This window comes from Hipposideros armiger, unplaced genomic scaffold (assembly GCF_001890085.2).
Source record: "Hipposideros armiger isolate ML-2016 unplaced genomic scaffold, ASM189008v1 scaffold_146, whole genome shotgun sequence".
Taxonomy (NCBI): domain Eukaryota; kingdom Metazoa; phylum Chordata; class Mammalia; order Chiroptera; family Hipposideridae; genus Hipposideros; species Hipposideros armiger.
In genome coordinates this window covers 2530753-2550261 of record NW_017731496.1, presented here as the reverse complement: position 1 = coordinate 2550261, position 19509 = coordinate 2530753, and the positions used below count along the sequence as shown (strand labels likewise).

At 35.8% G+C, this 19509-nt stretch overlaps 1 protein-coding gene across 1 annotated transcript in view; it reads left to right on the top strand.

Annotated features, from left to right (window-relative positions):
- Positions 1-19509, top strand: part of FYB1 (FYN binding protein 1) — a 154792-nt gene that overhangs the window by 100625 nt on the left and 34658 nt on the right. Inside the window, exons 3-4 of the mRNA XM_019650737.1 lie at positions 7951-8107; positions 18729-18775. Of these exons, the coding sequence (XP_019506282.1) occupies positions 7951-8107; positions 18729-18775 (204 nt within the window). The remainder of the gene's footprint in view (positions 1-7950; positions 8108-18728; positions 18776-19509) is intronic.

The window sequence follows — 19509 nt, the reverse complement described above, 5'->3', positions numbered from 1 at the left end:
GGCCCAGAGCAAGCAACAGTCTATATTCTGAGTTGCAAGTTCAATGGTTAAATCCTGGGGCAGGAGCACAATAATTCCCAAATAATTAATAAACCTATACAAATGATTTCAAAGTATTTTAAGTCAGGATAACTTACTAGTAATCTCATTTGTGTCACCCTGCATCCTTGTGTGATCATCTTTTATGTTTATACAATATTTCAGACTTTTTAAGACATTTTCATGCATATGAGCTCATTTAACCTTTAAACTCCTATGAAGTAGCTGGAATCATGTTACTGCCATTTGACAGGTAGAAAAACTAAATCCCATGGAGGTTAACTGATTTGCCAAAGAAAAAGAGCTCTTTAGTGATGGATCTGGTGATAAAATCAAAGTTTTCTAATGCCTGGCCCAACTCTAAGACATCCCAATAAAACCAGAATTAGAAATGCCAGCTCTAGGGTTAGGATTTTATAGCAATTGAGGGCAACATGATACAGAGTCTTTGGTTTTGTAAAGGAATCCATAAACTAAAAAGGAAATCAAGAATAACAAAGCTAGATGCCCTTAGACCCCTTGGAATATGAAGGCTATAAGTACCTTATTAGCCAAAGTCATAAAGGACAGAATCTATGGGGTAGATTTCCTGAGTCTTCATAGATCTTTGTATTACAAGAGTATTATGACAATATCTAGGACCACTATGTGATTTGCAGAAAAATCTAAAGTGTAAAGCTTGTGAAATAATACAATTTTCTTTTTCTATAAATAGACATATACCAGCACCATGTGTCTTAGTTTATCATCCCTTCCCCTTCCCCCCATTCCTTCATTTCTTTCCCCTCAATTATATTTTTCTATTTATAGAGTTTTAGATGCTGACAAAATGTGATCGCTTTTGGATACTCTGTGTTTCAATAAACCTAGAACCGCCCTCAGGGCAGGGCCAGATAACCCTTGGGTACTGCTGACTCATAGAGGGCCCCTCCTAATCATTTCCTCCTCATAAAATGGCCTTGGAGTTCCACCCATCCGGGTGTGCCTGAGCAGGGGCATATGCCTTGTGCAAAGCTGCTTCTGAGCTTCCAAAATTAAAGAGGATGAAAAGTTTGAATCAGAAGTTGTTAACTTCCCAGATTCTTGAGAGCTGTTTTTGTGTCTAGAAGGTTTTGAAATTTCTCTCCCCTTCATTCCCAACCTGCCTCATTTTTTTCTGTAAACAGCATGTACTGTTCCCTAACGCAAGTACAGTTAGTTCTCTGTTATTTTTGCCATTAGTCACATTTTTATTATAGTTAAGAATTTTCTTATTAAAACTATTACATCTCTTCTGAAAGTTCAGATGTTACAGCAAAATGTAAGTCAAGCTTGACTTTTTTAGCAAAATGCTCAATACCTCCTTGACGGCATTCAGAACAGGCCTCTCCAAGATGAGCCACTTTGGCATGGGAATTATGTGGCGCAGAGGCCAATGGAGGCCCTGCAGGCTCATGAGAAACTTTTACATCTCCTTTAAAGAATTTAAATGAGATGTCTTGCCCATAATAAGAGTAAATACCAGAAATAACTCTTCATGACCTATCTGTAAGGCAGGACAAACTTCTAATTACTGAACATCTGCTCTTCGTGTTGCCCTGCAATTACTCTCTGAGGTGCCTTACTTCATTCTTAGCTCAGAGTATCGTATATACCTCGTTTTCCCTTTCTGTCTGTGAACCACTCATGTATGTGGGATTCCCATTAGAACATATGCAACTAAATTTGATTATTTTCTCTAGTTAATCTGTCTTATGCGGATTTAAGTATTAGATCAGCCAAAAGAACCTTGAACAGTAGAGGAAAGTTTCTTGCAACCCCACATCCTTCTTGAACCCTTGAGCTACTGTTAAAATGTCCAGAAACACAATTCCTAGATCTGACTTAAGATGAGAATGGGCAGTAGGCTGCAAATTCACCTAATTATCTCACTGCCACTGAATCACCCTACACTCTTCAGGAGACCAGCTCTGCCAGCTGCCATGGGGCCCATATCGCTGCAAAACCCTGTCATTCTCTGAGGAAGGAATTCTAAATGCTCTTTTCAGATCCACTATTTTGAAGCCACAGACCATCTAGGCAATCCCTTCTGAGCCTCAGAGGTTAAGACCCATAAGTTGATCAGCTTGGGGTATTATCTCTGAATTTTATATCCCTAATTCTTGATTCCAACTAAACTCTAAACTTGTTGTCCTTTCCCTGTATCTTATTTATTTTATAGCTTCTAAACTTTTTTATGACTTTATTCTAATTCCTCAATTCCATTTCTTGAGACTTTTTTCTTGCCAGTTCAAATCAGTCATTCATCTTTAGGGGTCCATTTCCACTAGCTCCTAAATGTCTATGTTCCTGCTATCTGGTTTCCAAAATCAAATTCTGATATAAATTATAAATTTAGCATCCAAAGCACCCATGTATTTGAATATATGTTTCAGAATTACTTTACAGTCTTCAGAGCCAGCTCTGCCCTACACAAAACTGAATACGGTTGTACAAAATTGCACTAAGAGGAAAGTTATCAATTAGAAAAGCTGGACTTACACTCAGATCTTTGGAAAGCATATTAATGTGATCATTTTAACTTACCAATAATTTCCATTTCATTATGTTAAGGAGAAGCAGAACATAGCAGAAAGGACAATGACATCATAAGAAATTGACTAGGGTTCAAATTCTGGCTGAGTTTGAACCCCACTTCTATTATTTATAAACTCTGAACTTGGATAGTTTTCTTAACTATCACATGGAAACTAGACAATAGCATAATAGCCTATAAGGTTGTTATAAATATTAAATAAGATTACATATGTAAAATGCCCAGAATGGTGCTTGGCAAAAAAAAAAAAATTTTTTTTGATTATTTAATGTTATGATTAATGTCAGAAATTTCCCATATATTTATCGTTTTTGTTTCTTCTTTACTTATTTTATTCAAATTCAATATCCACCCCCTTCTTTCCATCACAACACACTAGATCTTTGCTTTTGAAAATTCCAATATTACTAATTATATTTTAGAATACTACGAAGTCCAGGTTGAGATTTTATAGCCAATCATTTTATGTTAACGTAAGTCTACCTGTTTTTTCCCCTGAAAAACTAAGGTGCTTTTTCTTAGGATTATTTTGTATACATGCAAACATATTCCTTGTTTGAAAGTGACCACATATTTTGCAAAGCAAATGCTTTGCTGCTAAATATGAGTTGTAGCATAGGAAGACTTTAGCATATGTTCTCCCAAGCTTGATGAGGAACAGGATGCTTAACAATTAGTTTAGTGCCTCATTAAGCTTTTCAAATTATCTCTGACAGCTTTCCAAAGGTGTTTTTTTGTTTTGTTTTGTTTTGTTTTTTTAATCCAGCCAGTCTGTCTCTCAGTCTGCTTTACTCTGGCTTTGCTGCACTCTCAGGCAAGCCCTCCCCTGGTGGTGGCGAGATGGCTGCCAGCAGTTCCAGGAGGACCCCCTTGACTTTCAAGTTCAGTGAAGAAGCAAGCACTGCCCTTTCCAAGTTACTGCAGTTATAACTAGGGAAGGGGAATAGATGCAAACAGAAAAGCAGGGACCCCCCACAGGTGCGCCCTCAGAAAGTCTCAGAAGCCTATGTAAAGATGAAAAAGTGGCACAAAGGTTTCAGGGTAAGTCAGTTTTTAGTGTTTCTGAACCACGTCTATAATTTCTCATTCAGGCCTTAGGTCCCTCTCATGTGGTAACGCCTCCTCCTTGTCAAAATTTTTTTTTAGGAAAAGATAAGTCACAAATGGCTAGTAAACATTTTCCTTCTATTTACATAATGGTTTATTAGCATCCATTCACAATGGCTTATTCTCTTTGTGTACAGCTTTGAAATCACTGATGAATCTATCAAACCACATTATAAATTAAAATCAAATGTCATTTTCATTTGTCAAATTCACTAGGATTTTTAATGTTTATTGAATGATAAAAGAGGCCTTTCAAATCAGTAAGTAATAGCTTATTAGATAAATGCTGCTGGGAATGATTTAAGAACAATAATAAAAAACATAAAAATAGATCCCATGTTATGTCTAGCTCCAAAATGAATTACTAAGAGTTTTAAGGGGTTAACTGCAAAAACATAAAGCCAAAAAGGAGGAGAAAATAAAAGGTTAATAATTATATGTTCCCAAGGTAGAAAAGACCTTTCTAAACATATCTCTAGTAATAGAAATTACATATAAAAGAATTTGTCCATTGATTTGGAGAAAAAGGGTAAGTATCATACATTAAAAAATTTAACTCATGACAAAAATGAAATGGACAAAATATTTCTAACATAAATATAATCAGTTGGAAATTTGTATTTATCAGCTTTATAAGGGAATTAATTCCCCCTACCTCAACCCCTCCAAATTGGCTGCCAAATAAAAAAAATGAGCAATTCCTGTGAGAATGAAACCTGGCAGGGTGTCAAAGGCCAGGAGTGCAGGGTCTGAGCAACTTTTAAGGCCAGATGACTGTGATCATGAGCAGAGAGGGCAATATTTTTAATTACTAACGTGAATAACTTTGGAAAGAGGCAGGCGTATCTAAAAGGAATTAGGAAACTTTTTATAATATACCATTGAAAACCCTGCCATCGATCCTTTAAGGAAATTTACAATAAAGTACTATATTTCTTCAAAGGTTTTGAAGATTTTTAAGGTTTTATTAGTTATGGCACATAATTTACTTTTTGTTTTGTTTTCTTTTCTTTTGGTATGGACAGGCAGAGGCAGGAGCCAAAGCAGCCAACATATTATATTCACTTTGTCCATGTGAAAGGAAAAAAGATTAAGATCGTTAATAAAAAGGTTTTATAAGCCAATAAGAAAAAGCAAATGCTATTTTAAAAATACGCAAAGGATTTGAATAGATAACACAATTAAAATGAAAAAATGGTTGTAAAAATTTTTTATTGACCTTACTAGTGCTCAAAGACATGTAAAATTAAAATAAATATTTTTCAAGAGGGCACCTCCTTTTTCTTTCAAAAAGTTGGCCCAAAACAAGGAATATAATAAATGTACACTCCATAGTCAGGAAAGCTAGGTGATGTGCATAATTCCAGAGCATAATATATGATATCAGAAAGTGAATGGAGGACTGACAGAGATGACAAAGGTCAAAGTAAAATGGGGAGATACAGAGACAGGTGATGCTGTTCACCATATAGCCAGTGGAACACAGACTTTTTTTTAGATATAAGCAATGGTATGCTGTTAATGTTGAACTGTGTATGTGTGTTATGTATACAAACATACATGTAAAAAATCTTGATATAAAGAATGTGCAACACACAATATACAAATAATAAAATGCACAGTACCTTTTATTGAAAATTCCATATAGCCAATTGTTGATTTTTACATCTATAGGCAACCTATGGTTGCAATTAGTGAAGGAATGTGCTTCCGACGTAAATGTTAATTGATATTTTCACTTAGGTTACTAAGATAAATGTGAAACAACAAAGATATATATCAGAACTTCACTCACTTTCCAATGACTGAGTGACAACTTTGCTAAGTTGTATATCAGATTTTAAATACTGGGAAAATATTTGCTCGATGTTTCATGCTATTCACAATATAATAACTACAGAAATGACATGCTTTTAAGTTTAATCTGCATTATCAGGATTTTCTCCATCACTTTCTTAAATTTAATAATCAACAAAACAATAAATCAAGCCAAAATTTGTAGTTCTTGTCCATTTCCATGAGGTAAATGCTCCCACTATGCTCCAGTTCAACCTCCCATAATGAGGTCACTGAATGCAGAGCTAGAAAGAGATGCCAATAACACACTATCATATATCTTTCTACCATTCATAGCATTTCTCAAGACAATTTAATATGTATTTTACTTATATTCAGTTATTATCTCTCTCACTCCACAAGAGCAGGAATTTTTGTTTTTTCTCTGTTGTGATTCTAGTCCCTAGAACAGAACTTGGCCAATGGAGGCATGCGATGAATATTTGTAGAATGAAAAATGAAAGGTTGAACTTACTATATGCCAGGTACTATCCTAAGTACTTTACATATGTTAAGTCTTAAGTCCTCACCACAATCCAATGAGGTGGCAATGTTTTTATCTCCATGTTACAGATGAAACCAGAAAATGACTTATCCAAGTTAGTCAGTAGGTAGTGGTGGAACCAGCATTTAAACCCAGGTACTCTGGCTCCAGACCTGACACTCTTTATTACAGTGCATTTTCTCAAAATATCAGAGCCATGAGGCTGGCAAAGAGAAATACCAGGATTACAGATGTGTGACAGACCTTAAAAGCAACCAGGTCAGATTAGAGCAAGTGGACAAAGACAATATATTAAAACTGATTAATTTTCTCACAGGTTTTATTTTGTCAGAAATATTTAAAGGCACTTTACAAACTATTGGAAATTATGGGAAGAAAGAGTTCCAAAGAAAACTCTTTGCAGATGACAAAATGAGGCAGTTATTAGCTATAGGAAAACAGTTAGTTGAATAAGAAAGAAAATGTAATCATAGTATACTACTTGACTCAGCAAAGAACAATATTTACCTAGTCATGATAATGAAAACAATGAATATGGATTTAATCAAAAAGTCCTGTTCTTGTTATATTGCAAAGGGAAGGGGAAAAGAGCAAAAACCACATCTACCAAATAGAAAGTCAATAATCTTTTTAAAAATCATGAATCAAGCATTAGTTCATATACTCTACACATAGATTTAACACTTGTTAAGGTTTTCCTTAATAAGGTAAGAAATTATTTTTAAGAGTGGAATTCAACTCAATGAACTTATCAATATCAAGAAAAAGAACATTTATCAGCATCACTGATTATCAGGGAAATGCAAATCAAAAGCACATGAGATATCACCTCACACCTGCTAGGATAGCTATTTAAAAAAGACAGGAGATAACAAATGCCAGGAAGTGGAGAAAAGGGAACAGTTATACACTGTTGGTGGGAATGTAAAGGTGCAGCCACTATGGAAAACAGCATGAGATTTCTTCAATAAATTAAAACTAGAACTACCATATGACCCAGCAATCCCACTTCTGGATATATATCCAAAGGAAGTAAAAATCATTATAGCAAAGAGATATCTGTACTCACATGTTCATAGCAGCTTTATTCAAAATAGCCAAGGTATGGAAACAACCTCAGTATCTATCAGTGGATGAATGGATAAAGAAAATGTGGTAGATATATATGGTGGCATATTATTCAGCCTTTAAAAAGGAGGAGATCCTGTTATTTGTCACAACATAGATGAACCTAGAAAGCATTATGTTAAGTGGAATAAGCCAGAGAGAGAAAGACAAATACTGTATGGCATCACTTATATGTGGAATTGGGGGGAAAAAGCAAAATAAAAAAATCTGGACTCATGGTAAAAGAGAGTAGAAAAGTATTTACCAGGGGCTAGGGGGTGTGGAAAATAAGGAGAGTTTGGTAAAAAGGTACAAACTTCTGTATAAAGCCTGAGGATCTAATGTATAACATGGTGACTATAATTAATAACACTGTGCTATATAATTGAAATTTATTAAGAGAATATAACTTAAATGTTCTTACCAAAACAAAACAAAACAGGTAAATATGTGAGGTGATGGATGTGTTAATTAATTTGATGGGGGGAATTCTTTCACAATATATGCATCTGTCAAATCATCATGTTGTACACTTAAACATCTTACAATTTTATTTGTTAATTATATACCTCAATAGAGCTGAAAAAAAAGAAATGGAATATTTAACCTGTCACGTTACCTGATACTTAGAATATCAGACTCTATAAAGCATTGATTCAACTTAGGATACATTTTTTACATTTTTATATTTAAGATTCTTGTTTCTGCATACTTGGAATAGGCATATCGTGTATTTTGAAGATTTGTCTTAATTCATGGTATTCTTTGCTTTGCTCCTTAGGTATCAGCAAGGGGCAAGTACCTTACTCAGCAACTGCTTTACCACCACCGCCACCACCTCATCCAGCCAGCCAACCGCCACTGCCAGCATCTCACCCAACACAACTACCAGTTCCAAGCCTACCTCCCAGGAACATTAAACCTCCCATAGATCTAAAGTAAGCAAACCATTATCCTGTCATTTTTTTTTGTCAATCACTTACCATAAATTTTCAAACTGTGTTTGGCTGAATGCTGAGGATTTCATGGTAAACTGCTGGGACCACAAAGGTGGGCAGCTAGCAGAGAGAAAGGATGTCTGAGCAGTCTGTTTTCACCCTCACCCCCATACCCTTGAGCGACACTTGTTATCTGTTTTTAGACTGGTTTTCCCCTAAGCGTAAATTTGAAGAAAATTTCCATTGTTCTGAAGCATCCTTTAGGTCAGTACCACCACCATCTCTTTCATTATCACCATCACCACCACAACCACCATCATCACCACCACCACCACCACCAACACCACCACTACTACCATATTTTACTGACTACCTATGATGTCCTAGGCACTTTACATATATAATCCTTATAATCTTATCAAATGAGTAGTGTCGTTTCACAGACGAGGAAATGGAACTTTACAAAGGCTAAAAGGCTAAGTAGCTTCTCAAAATTAGGCAAGAATGTAGAAATAAATGTGTGGTTTTTAGACACTATATTAAATAACCTCCTTTAAGTAAAACAAACAAACAAACAAACAAAACAAAAAACAAATTTTCTCTCATCTTTCAGATTTTGGGCTGTGTTTTAAAAATCTAGGAAATTTTTATTCAAGTCCCCTTTCGCTTAAATTTTCTCAGGTAGTATTTTTTAGAATGTAAAAACTATATGATTTACCAGAATAGCTGGTTGAGGAAAAAGCAAGTAGAAGATTGGAATAGAATCAAATGTTATTTTAAGAAGAAATATTCAGACAATGGTAAGCATAGATCCTGATGGCAAATCAGGCTAGATTTTTCCTTTCTTCTAGAAAATTGCTTTACATGGTTTTCCTTTACCACAAATAAGTAATATCCCAAAATATTTAGCTACAGTTTGTTTTTCCTTGCCTTCCATCCCCTACCAGATTGATATTCTTTACATTTAAAGTATTTTATAGGTGTAATCCATATAATAGACTTTGTTAATAATAATACCTGAATGACAGCTTTCCTTAAATGCTGATGATTACAATTTACAGCATGGATTAAAAACATATTAGTCATGGATAGCCTCCATTTTGTTTCACTCTGTTATGCTTTTTTTTCAGGGGGGGCGGGTTTAAAGGAAGTAACTAGAAGGTATTAGCACAGGTTAGTGGCTATTATCTTCTATATGGCCTGCATTATGTACTTACGATAACTGCTCACCTCTCCTGGTATTTCGGTTTATGAGTTCTGTTTAAAAATTCTAATACCCCACAATATCTAGCTACCAAATAAAAGTCTAAGCCATCTGCCAACTAACATGAAAGTGCTAAATAAATATTAGTTTAATTAAAATAACTAATTAATATGTGTTCTTAAATACACCTGTGTTCTGTGTAAATTATTTTCCTTTCACTTGTACTATAAATCCTGTTTCATTTACCTAACTTATTTCCTACTTTAATAAATTTAACCCCCTAGATTCTGAACTTAGTACTTTTGAATTTTATTATGTAACCCTGTCACAGCTACTGGCTTCAGTCAGACTTCTGGATCCTGTGTAATTCTAGTGAGAAATTTTAATAAACACCTTGAGCATGAATTCCTATACATTTGTAAGACATGAAGATTGGTAATCATTTGATCAAAGAAATTGTGAAAAGAAGGAGTATCTGGCTATTCCTGCTGTTTGGGGAGCCCCAAGACCACTCATATGTTTGATGATTCACTAAAAGACCTCACCATATAGTAGCACTGATGGCTAAGGTTTATTACGGTAACACGCTCTTTCTAAGACTGAGAGCAGGCGCTCTGAGAGTGCTCCTTTCTCCAGCCATGAAAATACAATGCATGTGTAATGTTACATCCCCAGGGAAGCCTATTAGAGACAGGTTTTTATTGCGCGCTGGTCACATAGGCAACTTCTACCTAGCAACTACCAAAACACAAGTCTTCTAGAAGAAAAGCCAATGTGCATCATAAGACACATTGTTTATACAGCCTGGGCACAGCAAAGCACTCTTACCAATTAGGCAATTTTTTATATCAGTGCAGGAAATTTTTTAGAAGCTGTGTTCCCAGATACAAGCCAAGGGCCAACCTTGGTACCAGATTCTTCTAAAAATAGCAGTTTCAGGCCTGCTATGTTACCTCTTTTCCACAAACCTACTCCATACAATCCATTATGATAAGGAGGGGGGAGTAAAAAGTTGTGGGAAGAAGATAGGATTTCAAAAACAGCCCTGTAGCCTGTGCTACTACTAGGAGGTTGGACAATTCCCTAGCTTTGCAGGGAATTCTTGCAAAATTGAAAAAGGGCCTGCCAACCAGCCAGACTCAAATTTTTATTTGTAATATTGTTTTCATTAGAAATTAGTAAAACCCACCAATTGTAATAAACTTTACCTCATCCCTACTCCCATCTTGTTAAGGACTCCTAATTAGAAAGTCTGATTCATCTAAGAGTTACTAACTCCACAAAATACATTCTCTCAGAAGAAAGAAGGAGAGAAATAAGAGTTTTCAATGTTATATTGTCTAAATAAACTATAATTGGAGTATCTGAAAGTTAATTATCAAATGGAAGGAATAGAGGAGTTGAAAGTAAGGGACATCAATAAGATTTTTTTTTTCAAAAGTAAAAATGTGCAGTGAAAACTTTCAGACTTACATCAGAGAGCCCAAGTAAATTCCAAAATGAAGAAATACCTGGGTTAGAAACTTTCCCCCAGTAGAGGAAGCTAGATAAGACACAAGGGGAAATGAAATCAAAATAGATATTGATAGTCTGGCTCAAAAATGTATGTCTCATGTGAGAGGGAAATTGATGGGATGGTTTTTAAGTAAAATTGTGAGATATGGGCATTCCTGTGCTTTTCTTCACACCACCACCCTTCAAAACAGCCACATGGGTGTTTCCCAGGTGCTACCTTGTCGGCCTACAGATGCCATTCATCCCTCCTCTTGCAAATCAAGGGCCACTCTCAGGTCAAGATCTAATAGATTATTTTACATTCACTCAACAATTGTTTTTGAGCCACGACCTCCTGCCTTGGTAATAGGAGTTCAGGAAATACCAGCAAATAAAACAAAGATCCCTGCCCTCATCAAAGAGGCAAGAGGTCAAAGGAATAAAAGGAATAAACAGGTAAAGGATATAGTATGTTAGGCAACATCCAGCGTGACAGGAGAAAACGGAGCACAGTTGGGTGGGGTAGTATGAAGGTGAGATTGGAGACAGCATGTTGCAACTTTAAACAGAGAGGTGAGGCTGGCTCCCTTTATAGGAAGGCAGACTTGAGCAAAGAGGAAGTAAGAGAGTTAGGCAGAGAAAACAGAACAAAGGCTGAGAATGTTCAAAGACTGGAGGAAGGTAACTGGAGCTGGAGTCAAGTGAATGAAGGAATGTAGGAAAAGGCTCAGCTCATGTAGGGCTCATGTAGGGCTCTTATCCGAAGTGAAATGGGAACCACAGAAAAGTTGAGCAGAGCAGTGATGTTTTCTGACTTGTGTTTTATAAAAATTACCTTGACATCTTTCTGAAAAGAGACAGTAGGTGAATGTTGAAGCAGGGAAACCAGTTGGTCAGATAGTGCAGAAATGCAGGCGAGGAGGCTCTTACCAGCATGGTGGCAGTGAGGTGGTAAGAAGTGTCCAGATTCCAGATATGTTCTGAAGATAGGGGCAGCAGAATTTGGATTTCGGGTATGAAAGAAAAAGAATTAGAGATAGCTCCAAGGGTTTTGGCCTGGGCAACTGTAAGGATGATGTTTCCATCTACTGAAATGGAAGATGCTGAAGGGGAGCAGGTTTGGAGGTGAGGAAGATCAGGAGGGCATGGATATGTGAAGCCTGAGGTGTCTCTTAAATATCCAAGTAGAAATGTGGACACGGCAATTGGGTATAAGAAGTGAAGAGTTCAGAAGGGAGTTCTGGCTTAAAAATATAAATTTGAGAATCATAGGCAGATATTCCACACTTAACCTCATGAGACTCTTAGGAGAGTAATTCCAACCCTAGTATGCCTAGGAGAAGAAAAATCAGCAAAGGAGAATGAAAAGGAACAACCAATAAAGTAGGAAAAAAAACAAGAGTGTGGTGTCCTGGAAGCCACGTAAAGATAGTATACCTAAGGAGGGAGCAATGATTGGCTATGTCAGAGGCAGGTCAGTGTGGGTGCAATTTTCTGTAGTAGTGGGGATGATAACAAGCCTGATTGAAATAGCTTGAAAAGAGCATGAAAGGACAGGTATTGGGGTGCCCACGTACAGACTGTGCTTTAAAGGAGAAAAGAGAAACAAAGAAATGGGGCAGGAACTGGTGGGAAAATTAGAATCAAGATTTTTTTGTTTTAAGATGGAAAAAATATCAGTAAGTTTTTATGCTGATGGGAAAGAGCCAGTAAAGAGGGCAAAATGGTCATGACAGAGAGGGGAGAATTCCTGGGTCCAAGGACCAGAGCAACTGGAAACTAGTGCTCAGGTGAGGGAGTGGCTTTCCAAAGAAATAAAAGACTGAGAAGGTTACAGTTCTCCCCAGGGTGCAGAGTCTGTTTTGCTTAAGATAACAAAACAAATCTCTCACTGGGATCAAGGAAGGAATTTCAGGAACTATGGTGGCCTTTATCACCTGCCTACTCTCCAGAAGTCACTTGTAATTATATCATTCAGGCCACAGTGCCTTAGGAATGGAAAAGATTGGAGGTGGGTGAAAAATTAGAAATAATAAATATTTATAAAAATAAAGTAGTTGAGGCCAAAGTGATATTACGTTTTAAATTGTGTTGTTTCCCCACCTAGTGGTCAGAAATCAGCCTACTTCCATTTTCTGCCATTTTCCTCAGACATCTGAAGAGGAAGTGAAATGTATCAAAAGAGCATATTTATCATTATTAGTGTTCAAATCATCATCTGTAGTGTAACACACTTTTTGCACCATTTAAAAAAAAATAAATTATAAGTTTACCAGTATAACTAATTCTTCACATGAACATGGAACCAGTGTTTGACTATTTGGTATACAAAGCAATGACATGATTATCAACAGTGAGAGACAGGAAAACTGAAGTAATAAGAAATAATGAATAATGGGAAGTGACCAAAGTTAAACAGTTCTTTCCCTGAGGTCATTCATAGTCAGTTTAAGGGGATTTTTTTGTTTTTTTCTGTTTGGGGGTTGTTTGGTTTTGGGGGGAGGGAGGATGGGGAACCTCTAAAATTAGAAGAAAAGTAAGAATTTACCATTTTAACCTTTTATTAATTAGAAATGCTTAAACTTTTCCAGAACATGCCCTATCAGTCGTGCACTACCAGGTGGTCTTACGTAACGCCATTTGGAAAGCATTGGCTTAAAAAGTCAGTGTTTTACAATTCCTCATGCAGTAAATATATATAGGAAGACTAGTTCCAGAGAAAATTCACAAGATTTCGTCTCAGTAAGGGTAGATATAGAACACAGTTGAATGTGTCACTTAGATTTCCTCCTACTTTAAAAAACAAACAAACTGACCATTAAAAGCTAAAGTCATGAATAGCAAATAGGGCTTAAAGCTTAACAGCTTTACACCTTTAAAAGTCAGGAACTAAAGCTCTAATAGATTTCTAAAAATGAGAGTCATAATGACAGTCTTAACATAGCTTTTCCTATTTAATTCTGCTTGCTATAGCATAACAACAAAGAACTATGGTGAAAGGCCTTCTTGACTAGACATAACTATTATAACAACTGATGAGCTTTCTTTTCTTCTCTTTTACCGGCTCCCTCTGTTTAGTTTTCAATGACTGAGGTCAATACAAGTTTCATTGTTTGTCTCTTTATCTCTTTATGGAGCTTTTCTCAGCACTTCTTTTAAGCACTTTGATCTGGATTTTTTTCAAGACATCCACTTAGTTCTCCTCATCTTTTTCCTTTTTATTCATTCCTATTCTTATCAGTATTTCATATTTATTGAATATTTTGCTATACATTTGTGAATTTAGGCCTACATAAAATAAAGTAAGATTTATATGCTATAATGTTGGGTCTATGAAAAATGTGTTCATGCAAACTTTCCCTACAAGTAATAAATGGTTTGCATAAATGTGTAGACACATGTATGAATGTGATATGCAGAGAACCTTCATTTTGCTAGCATTTGTTATTCATCCAAGTGTTTTAGGAAGTAAACTGAAAGTCTAGTAGTCTTTGACTTAATATTCTCTTTCAAAAATAGTAATAACTCACTTTATTAATAAAAGTTAATTTAGCTTCTTAGTGTTACTAGGATATCATTAATTCATCCAAAAGAAAATAAGTCCTATTCATGACAGAAATTATTGTTAATAGCTTTCTAAAAATGACAGCCTTAATAATAAGTTAACTAACCAAGCGACAATGTTTCCTCAAGGGGCTTATGGGTCTCACAGTAGGAAGAGAGACACGCCAATTACTCTGCAATTATAGTAATACAGAATAATCACTGTAATGAAGCCCTGCATGACATATGGAAGATGCAACTGCATGGGCTTAAGGGAGTCCAGGAAAACTTCACAGGGGAGGCAGTGTTTACTGAGAAGCTTAAAGATTAAGGAGGGCCACAGGCAAGAGATGATGACAAGGGAAACAGCAGGAGTAAGCTTGGAGGAACAAGAAACCAGGGAGTGTTCAAAGAGTAAGTCCATTCACTATTAATATGTGAAAAGGAGATAATAGAAGAAGAGGAAACATGAGAATGAAACTGCAAAAGAACAGGGCTTATGGTAAAAACCTTATGTACCATGAAAAGTGCTATAGATTTTATTTTGTAGAATGTCAGTATATTTTGATGTATGAGATATTTACATCTTGTGCTTTTAATTAATATTTAATTTATTAAAATTTATGCAAATACCTAGTTGATTTTTAAGTACTTAACTTTACATACTATAACTTGCCATCTTATTTATAAATCTAGTACGTTTTATTTAACAATAATTATTTTTAGGGGAATCTTTGATTAATGATTAGACAACTCACACTGATTTTTTCAAATCAATAGTTGTATTTTATAAATTTAGTTAATCCCCCTAAATGTTTTACATTACATATATAAATTTATATATTGAATTTTATTTTTAAGCAGTTCTAATACCTGACTGAGCAAATTTAACAAGTCCACTAAGCAAACCCCTCCCAAGAACTTAAATGTCTCTTGTCACACCCAGTTCCCTTAAATATTCTAATTGCATTTGTAATTAGATTTTTCTTATACTTATTCACAAGCATGTTCATTTTGAAAAATCTTAAACATATAATAGACAAGGAGAATAATACAATGAGCCACCATGTCCCCTTCACCAACTCCAACAATTATAAACTCATTACCAATCCTATTTCATCTATACTCCCATTCACACATCCCTCTTCTCATATTATTTTCAAACTAATACCAAACATATAATTCCATCCATAAATATTTCAGTAGGTATCCCTAAAAATAGACTCTATGTATTCATATAAAACATCAGGTCATTGTTCCAGTTTCCAATTGTCTCAAATTGTGTGGGGGACCTTTTTTTAAGTTTGGTTGAATAAGTATTCAAACAAAGTCTATTGTGCCTGTTGGCTTATTCTGTTTTGTAATTCTCTTTTTTAAGCTCCAAGTTCACCCTCTGTCACTTTTTTTTTAATTTGCTGCAGTTTATTTGTTAAACAATCAAGTTGTCTGTGGGCACTGTAGCTGCCCACAGTCTAGACTTTGCTGATTGCTTTCCTCTTTTCTCTGTATTTCTTGTAAATTGGTAGTTAGTTGTAGAGGCAGCTTGATCAAATTTATGTGTGTATAAAAGTATTACTCCTATCTAGATGATGCTGTATTCTTTTATTAGGAGATCATAATGTTTGATTGACTGTCTTTTGTGATGTCAGCAGCTGTTGACACTTAACACCTAGAGTCCTTTCTTTTCAACTAAAATAATCAAGTCTAACTCACAAACTTTAAAAGGACATGACATGTCAACTGAATATTCTCTGGGGTAAAAATCTCTTAAATATTACAAATACTTAAAATATTGAACATATGTGTATTATCCCCATGATTATAAAACTTATTCCACAAAATTTTGTACTATGGGTTTGAATTACTCCATCATTTTTCTACCTAATTCTGAATCTTTCAAGATCTAAAAAGGCTCACTAAGAGAAACAAATGCATTGTCGCAATCAATCTGAGCCTTTACACTTACCTAAATAGAAAGCTATGCATATAAAAGTTAAATTTTCAACTTCAGAAAAAAAGTGAGTTTATTAGACTAACAGTTTATGACCACATGTTTACTATCTCAGATAGAGGCTGAGACACGTATATCGGTGGCAATTCTCCCTCAGCCACAACTGTACCCACTGAGCCCTTCTTATATTAGTGATAACAAGGCCCTTCCAACCCACACTCTCAAATAGGATTAGTTTTTCGATCAGTATCTCCTGGGTTCAATAACAATCTTTCCTAATTCTTTAAGTGGCTTGAATATTGAACATACGAGTAATATAATCTTATTTTTGTGTTTGAAAAATCACTTTGGCAGCAGTGTGGAGGAGGGACTGTGAGGGTAGAAAAGATAAAGAGCATTCTCATCACTGGAAGACTGGCCAGATGGCTCACACAAGAGTCCACACAAGAGATGATACAATTCTGTTCTCGTGTCTGACAGGAAAGAGGAGAGAGACGAAAAGGGAAAGTGAAGTATAATAGCAGACATTAAGGATGTAGAACTGACAGAACTTGATTAATTTGATGTGGGGACTGAAGAAGAGTGAGAAAGAAAGGATGACTTGAGGCTTAGGTGAATATGTGAATCGCAGTGCCATTCATCAAAATAGGAAACCTAGTAAGAAAAACAGGTTTATGCTGGGATGGAGGAGGGAAGCCTCAGCATCTGAGATGTTTATATAGAACTGGCAGTGGAGCATCCAAGTAAAGCTAGATGATTGATAGATATATAGATACATAGATAGATGATAGATATATAGATCTGAAACTCAGAAAAGAGGCCTGGGTTAGAGATTTCAATATGGAAGTCACCAACATTAAGATAATATGTGAAGCTGTGGGGGTTTTGAGACCATTCAGGAACAGATGTAGAGAGAGAAAAAAAAATGAAGAAAGCCAAGACTGAAACACAAAGGAACATCCTCTTTTAAAGGGGAAGTCAGATGAAAATCAACCCACAACGGAAATTGTGGGATAGTGAGCAGAGAGACCAGAGGTGAGACAGAAGAGATTTGTCGCGGAAACAAAGGAGACTCAAGGAAGGCAAAATGGCCACAAAGCAATCAAGTAAGATGCAGGCTGAGAGGCGTCCGGTGGATTTGTTAATTAAGTCTTTTCAGAATAGTTTCAGTAAAGGATTGGCAATAGAAGCCAGATTGTAGTCAATGAGAAATAAGTGGGAGGAGACGAAGTAAAGTCAGTGAGTATCGTCTTCTTTTTCTACTTTGGCTGGGAAAGGGAAGGTTATCTTTGGGCAATGTGGAAGATTTAGAAAGGCAAAGGGAAGTGTTTGGGTTTTTTGTTGTTGTTGTTTAATGAATGAGAGTAACTTGGGGTGAAAGCGACAACAGAGTGAGATATTTAGGAATGGGGAGTGAAAGAACAAGAGCAATAATAATATAAATAATATGATCACAAAGGAAGGCATAAAAGGAGTAAAATCACTAATAATGCACATAAGATTCAGAATACAGGTAGAAAGAAGAACTTTGGTAGGGAGACGGTAAGGATGGGTATAACTGTAGATAAGTGTGAGGGTTAAAAGAATGTATTTTCTTAAGAGAGTTCACACCCATAACTGCTGTTTTATCAGCGCAATAAGAAACAAGATCATCTATCTGATAATAGGGAAGAGGAGAGGAATGGCAGATTCGTGGAAAGTAGTGAAGGTTTCAAATAGCCTTTAGGACGGATGATGCAAGAGAGAATTGGCTAGGAAAAAAAAGTGTAATGAGATTGTAGAATAATGTAGAGGGTACAGTTGAGATTGAATGCCAATTACTTGTAATATCCAGAATCAAGAAAACGGCAATTTTCTCCACCTATGCTAATCAACCTAAGAATAGAAACAGAAAATACGGAGGATTCCATAAACCATAAGGATTTGTGGGGCCCAGGCATTGATAAATGTTAAGAGCAGCTGGAGTGAAGTGGTTTGGCGTGATGCACCTTGGAGTTCAAGCCACAAACGATGGGAGTAAAGCCAGGTGGAGAACATTTGGAAAAGAGGAAGAAGTCAAGGAATAGAACTGATTCTCTTTGGTATCTATACCATAAAACTAATCAAATGCCTTCAGAATCTCTGAATTGAATTATTGGTATACTGCTGTTTTAACAAAAAAACATTACTAGCCCAACACAATGGATTTATCACATATGTTCACTATGAATGGACAGTGCTGTACTCAAGCGCCAGAATTCTCCATTTTTTTTTGCAGCAGTAGCAGCATAAATATATACTGAAAGCCTATTCTAATGACTTCTGAAGTTTTAAATCAGAGAAAATATTAAAAAGAATAGAATAATTCTTAAAAGTATCCTTTTATTATTTTTTTGTAAGATGAGCATCTACTTAGTCCACCTTCACTTTTTTTTCTTTCTTGTTTCCAGAAGCCCTATGAATGAAGAAAATCAAGATGGTGTCATGTACTTGGATGGTAAGGGGCAAAAATATAAATATGCTTTATTTATCTTTTTGTTACCTCAGATACAGAAGTTTGAGTTAATCATTCTCATAGGGTTATTAATGGGTCATTGTCATCATGGGTCCATGAAAGACCCCTCTCTTGTTTTACTTATTTATTTATTCCCTTTTATCTCCATAATCCTGTCCCTTTCCTCTCTTCCCCATTATTGGAGACAAATATTCTAATGCGCTTAATGTGTAGGCATCTGTTTGTACACATTGTTTGCATATTGTTGTATGTGTGCATGTATTTCAATTAACATAAGCAGTATGTTATAGCTCACTATCATCTTTTTTTACACTCAACATAATGTGTTTTTTTTGGGGGGGTCATCCATGTTGCTATATGTGCTATATCTAATTTGTTGCTGGTAACTACTGCACAAGTACTCCATGGTCTGTACTCCATGGTACGCATCCTACGCATTCACATTTTACCTCTAACTCACTAATAACACAAATAATAATTCAATGCATCTTCTCATCCATATTGTGGACCTTAAGAGACTTCTTTAATATATATATATATATATATATATATATATATATATATATATATATCCAGGGCCAGCCGAGCGGCACATTGGTTAAGAGCTGGGTTGGGATGCCAGAGGGCCCCGGTTCAGATCCCACACATGAGGGCCAGTGACACTGCCCTCTACAGCTAAGATGCTGAACAACAGCTCAACCTGGAGCTGGGCTGCC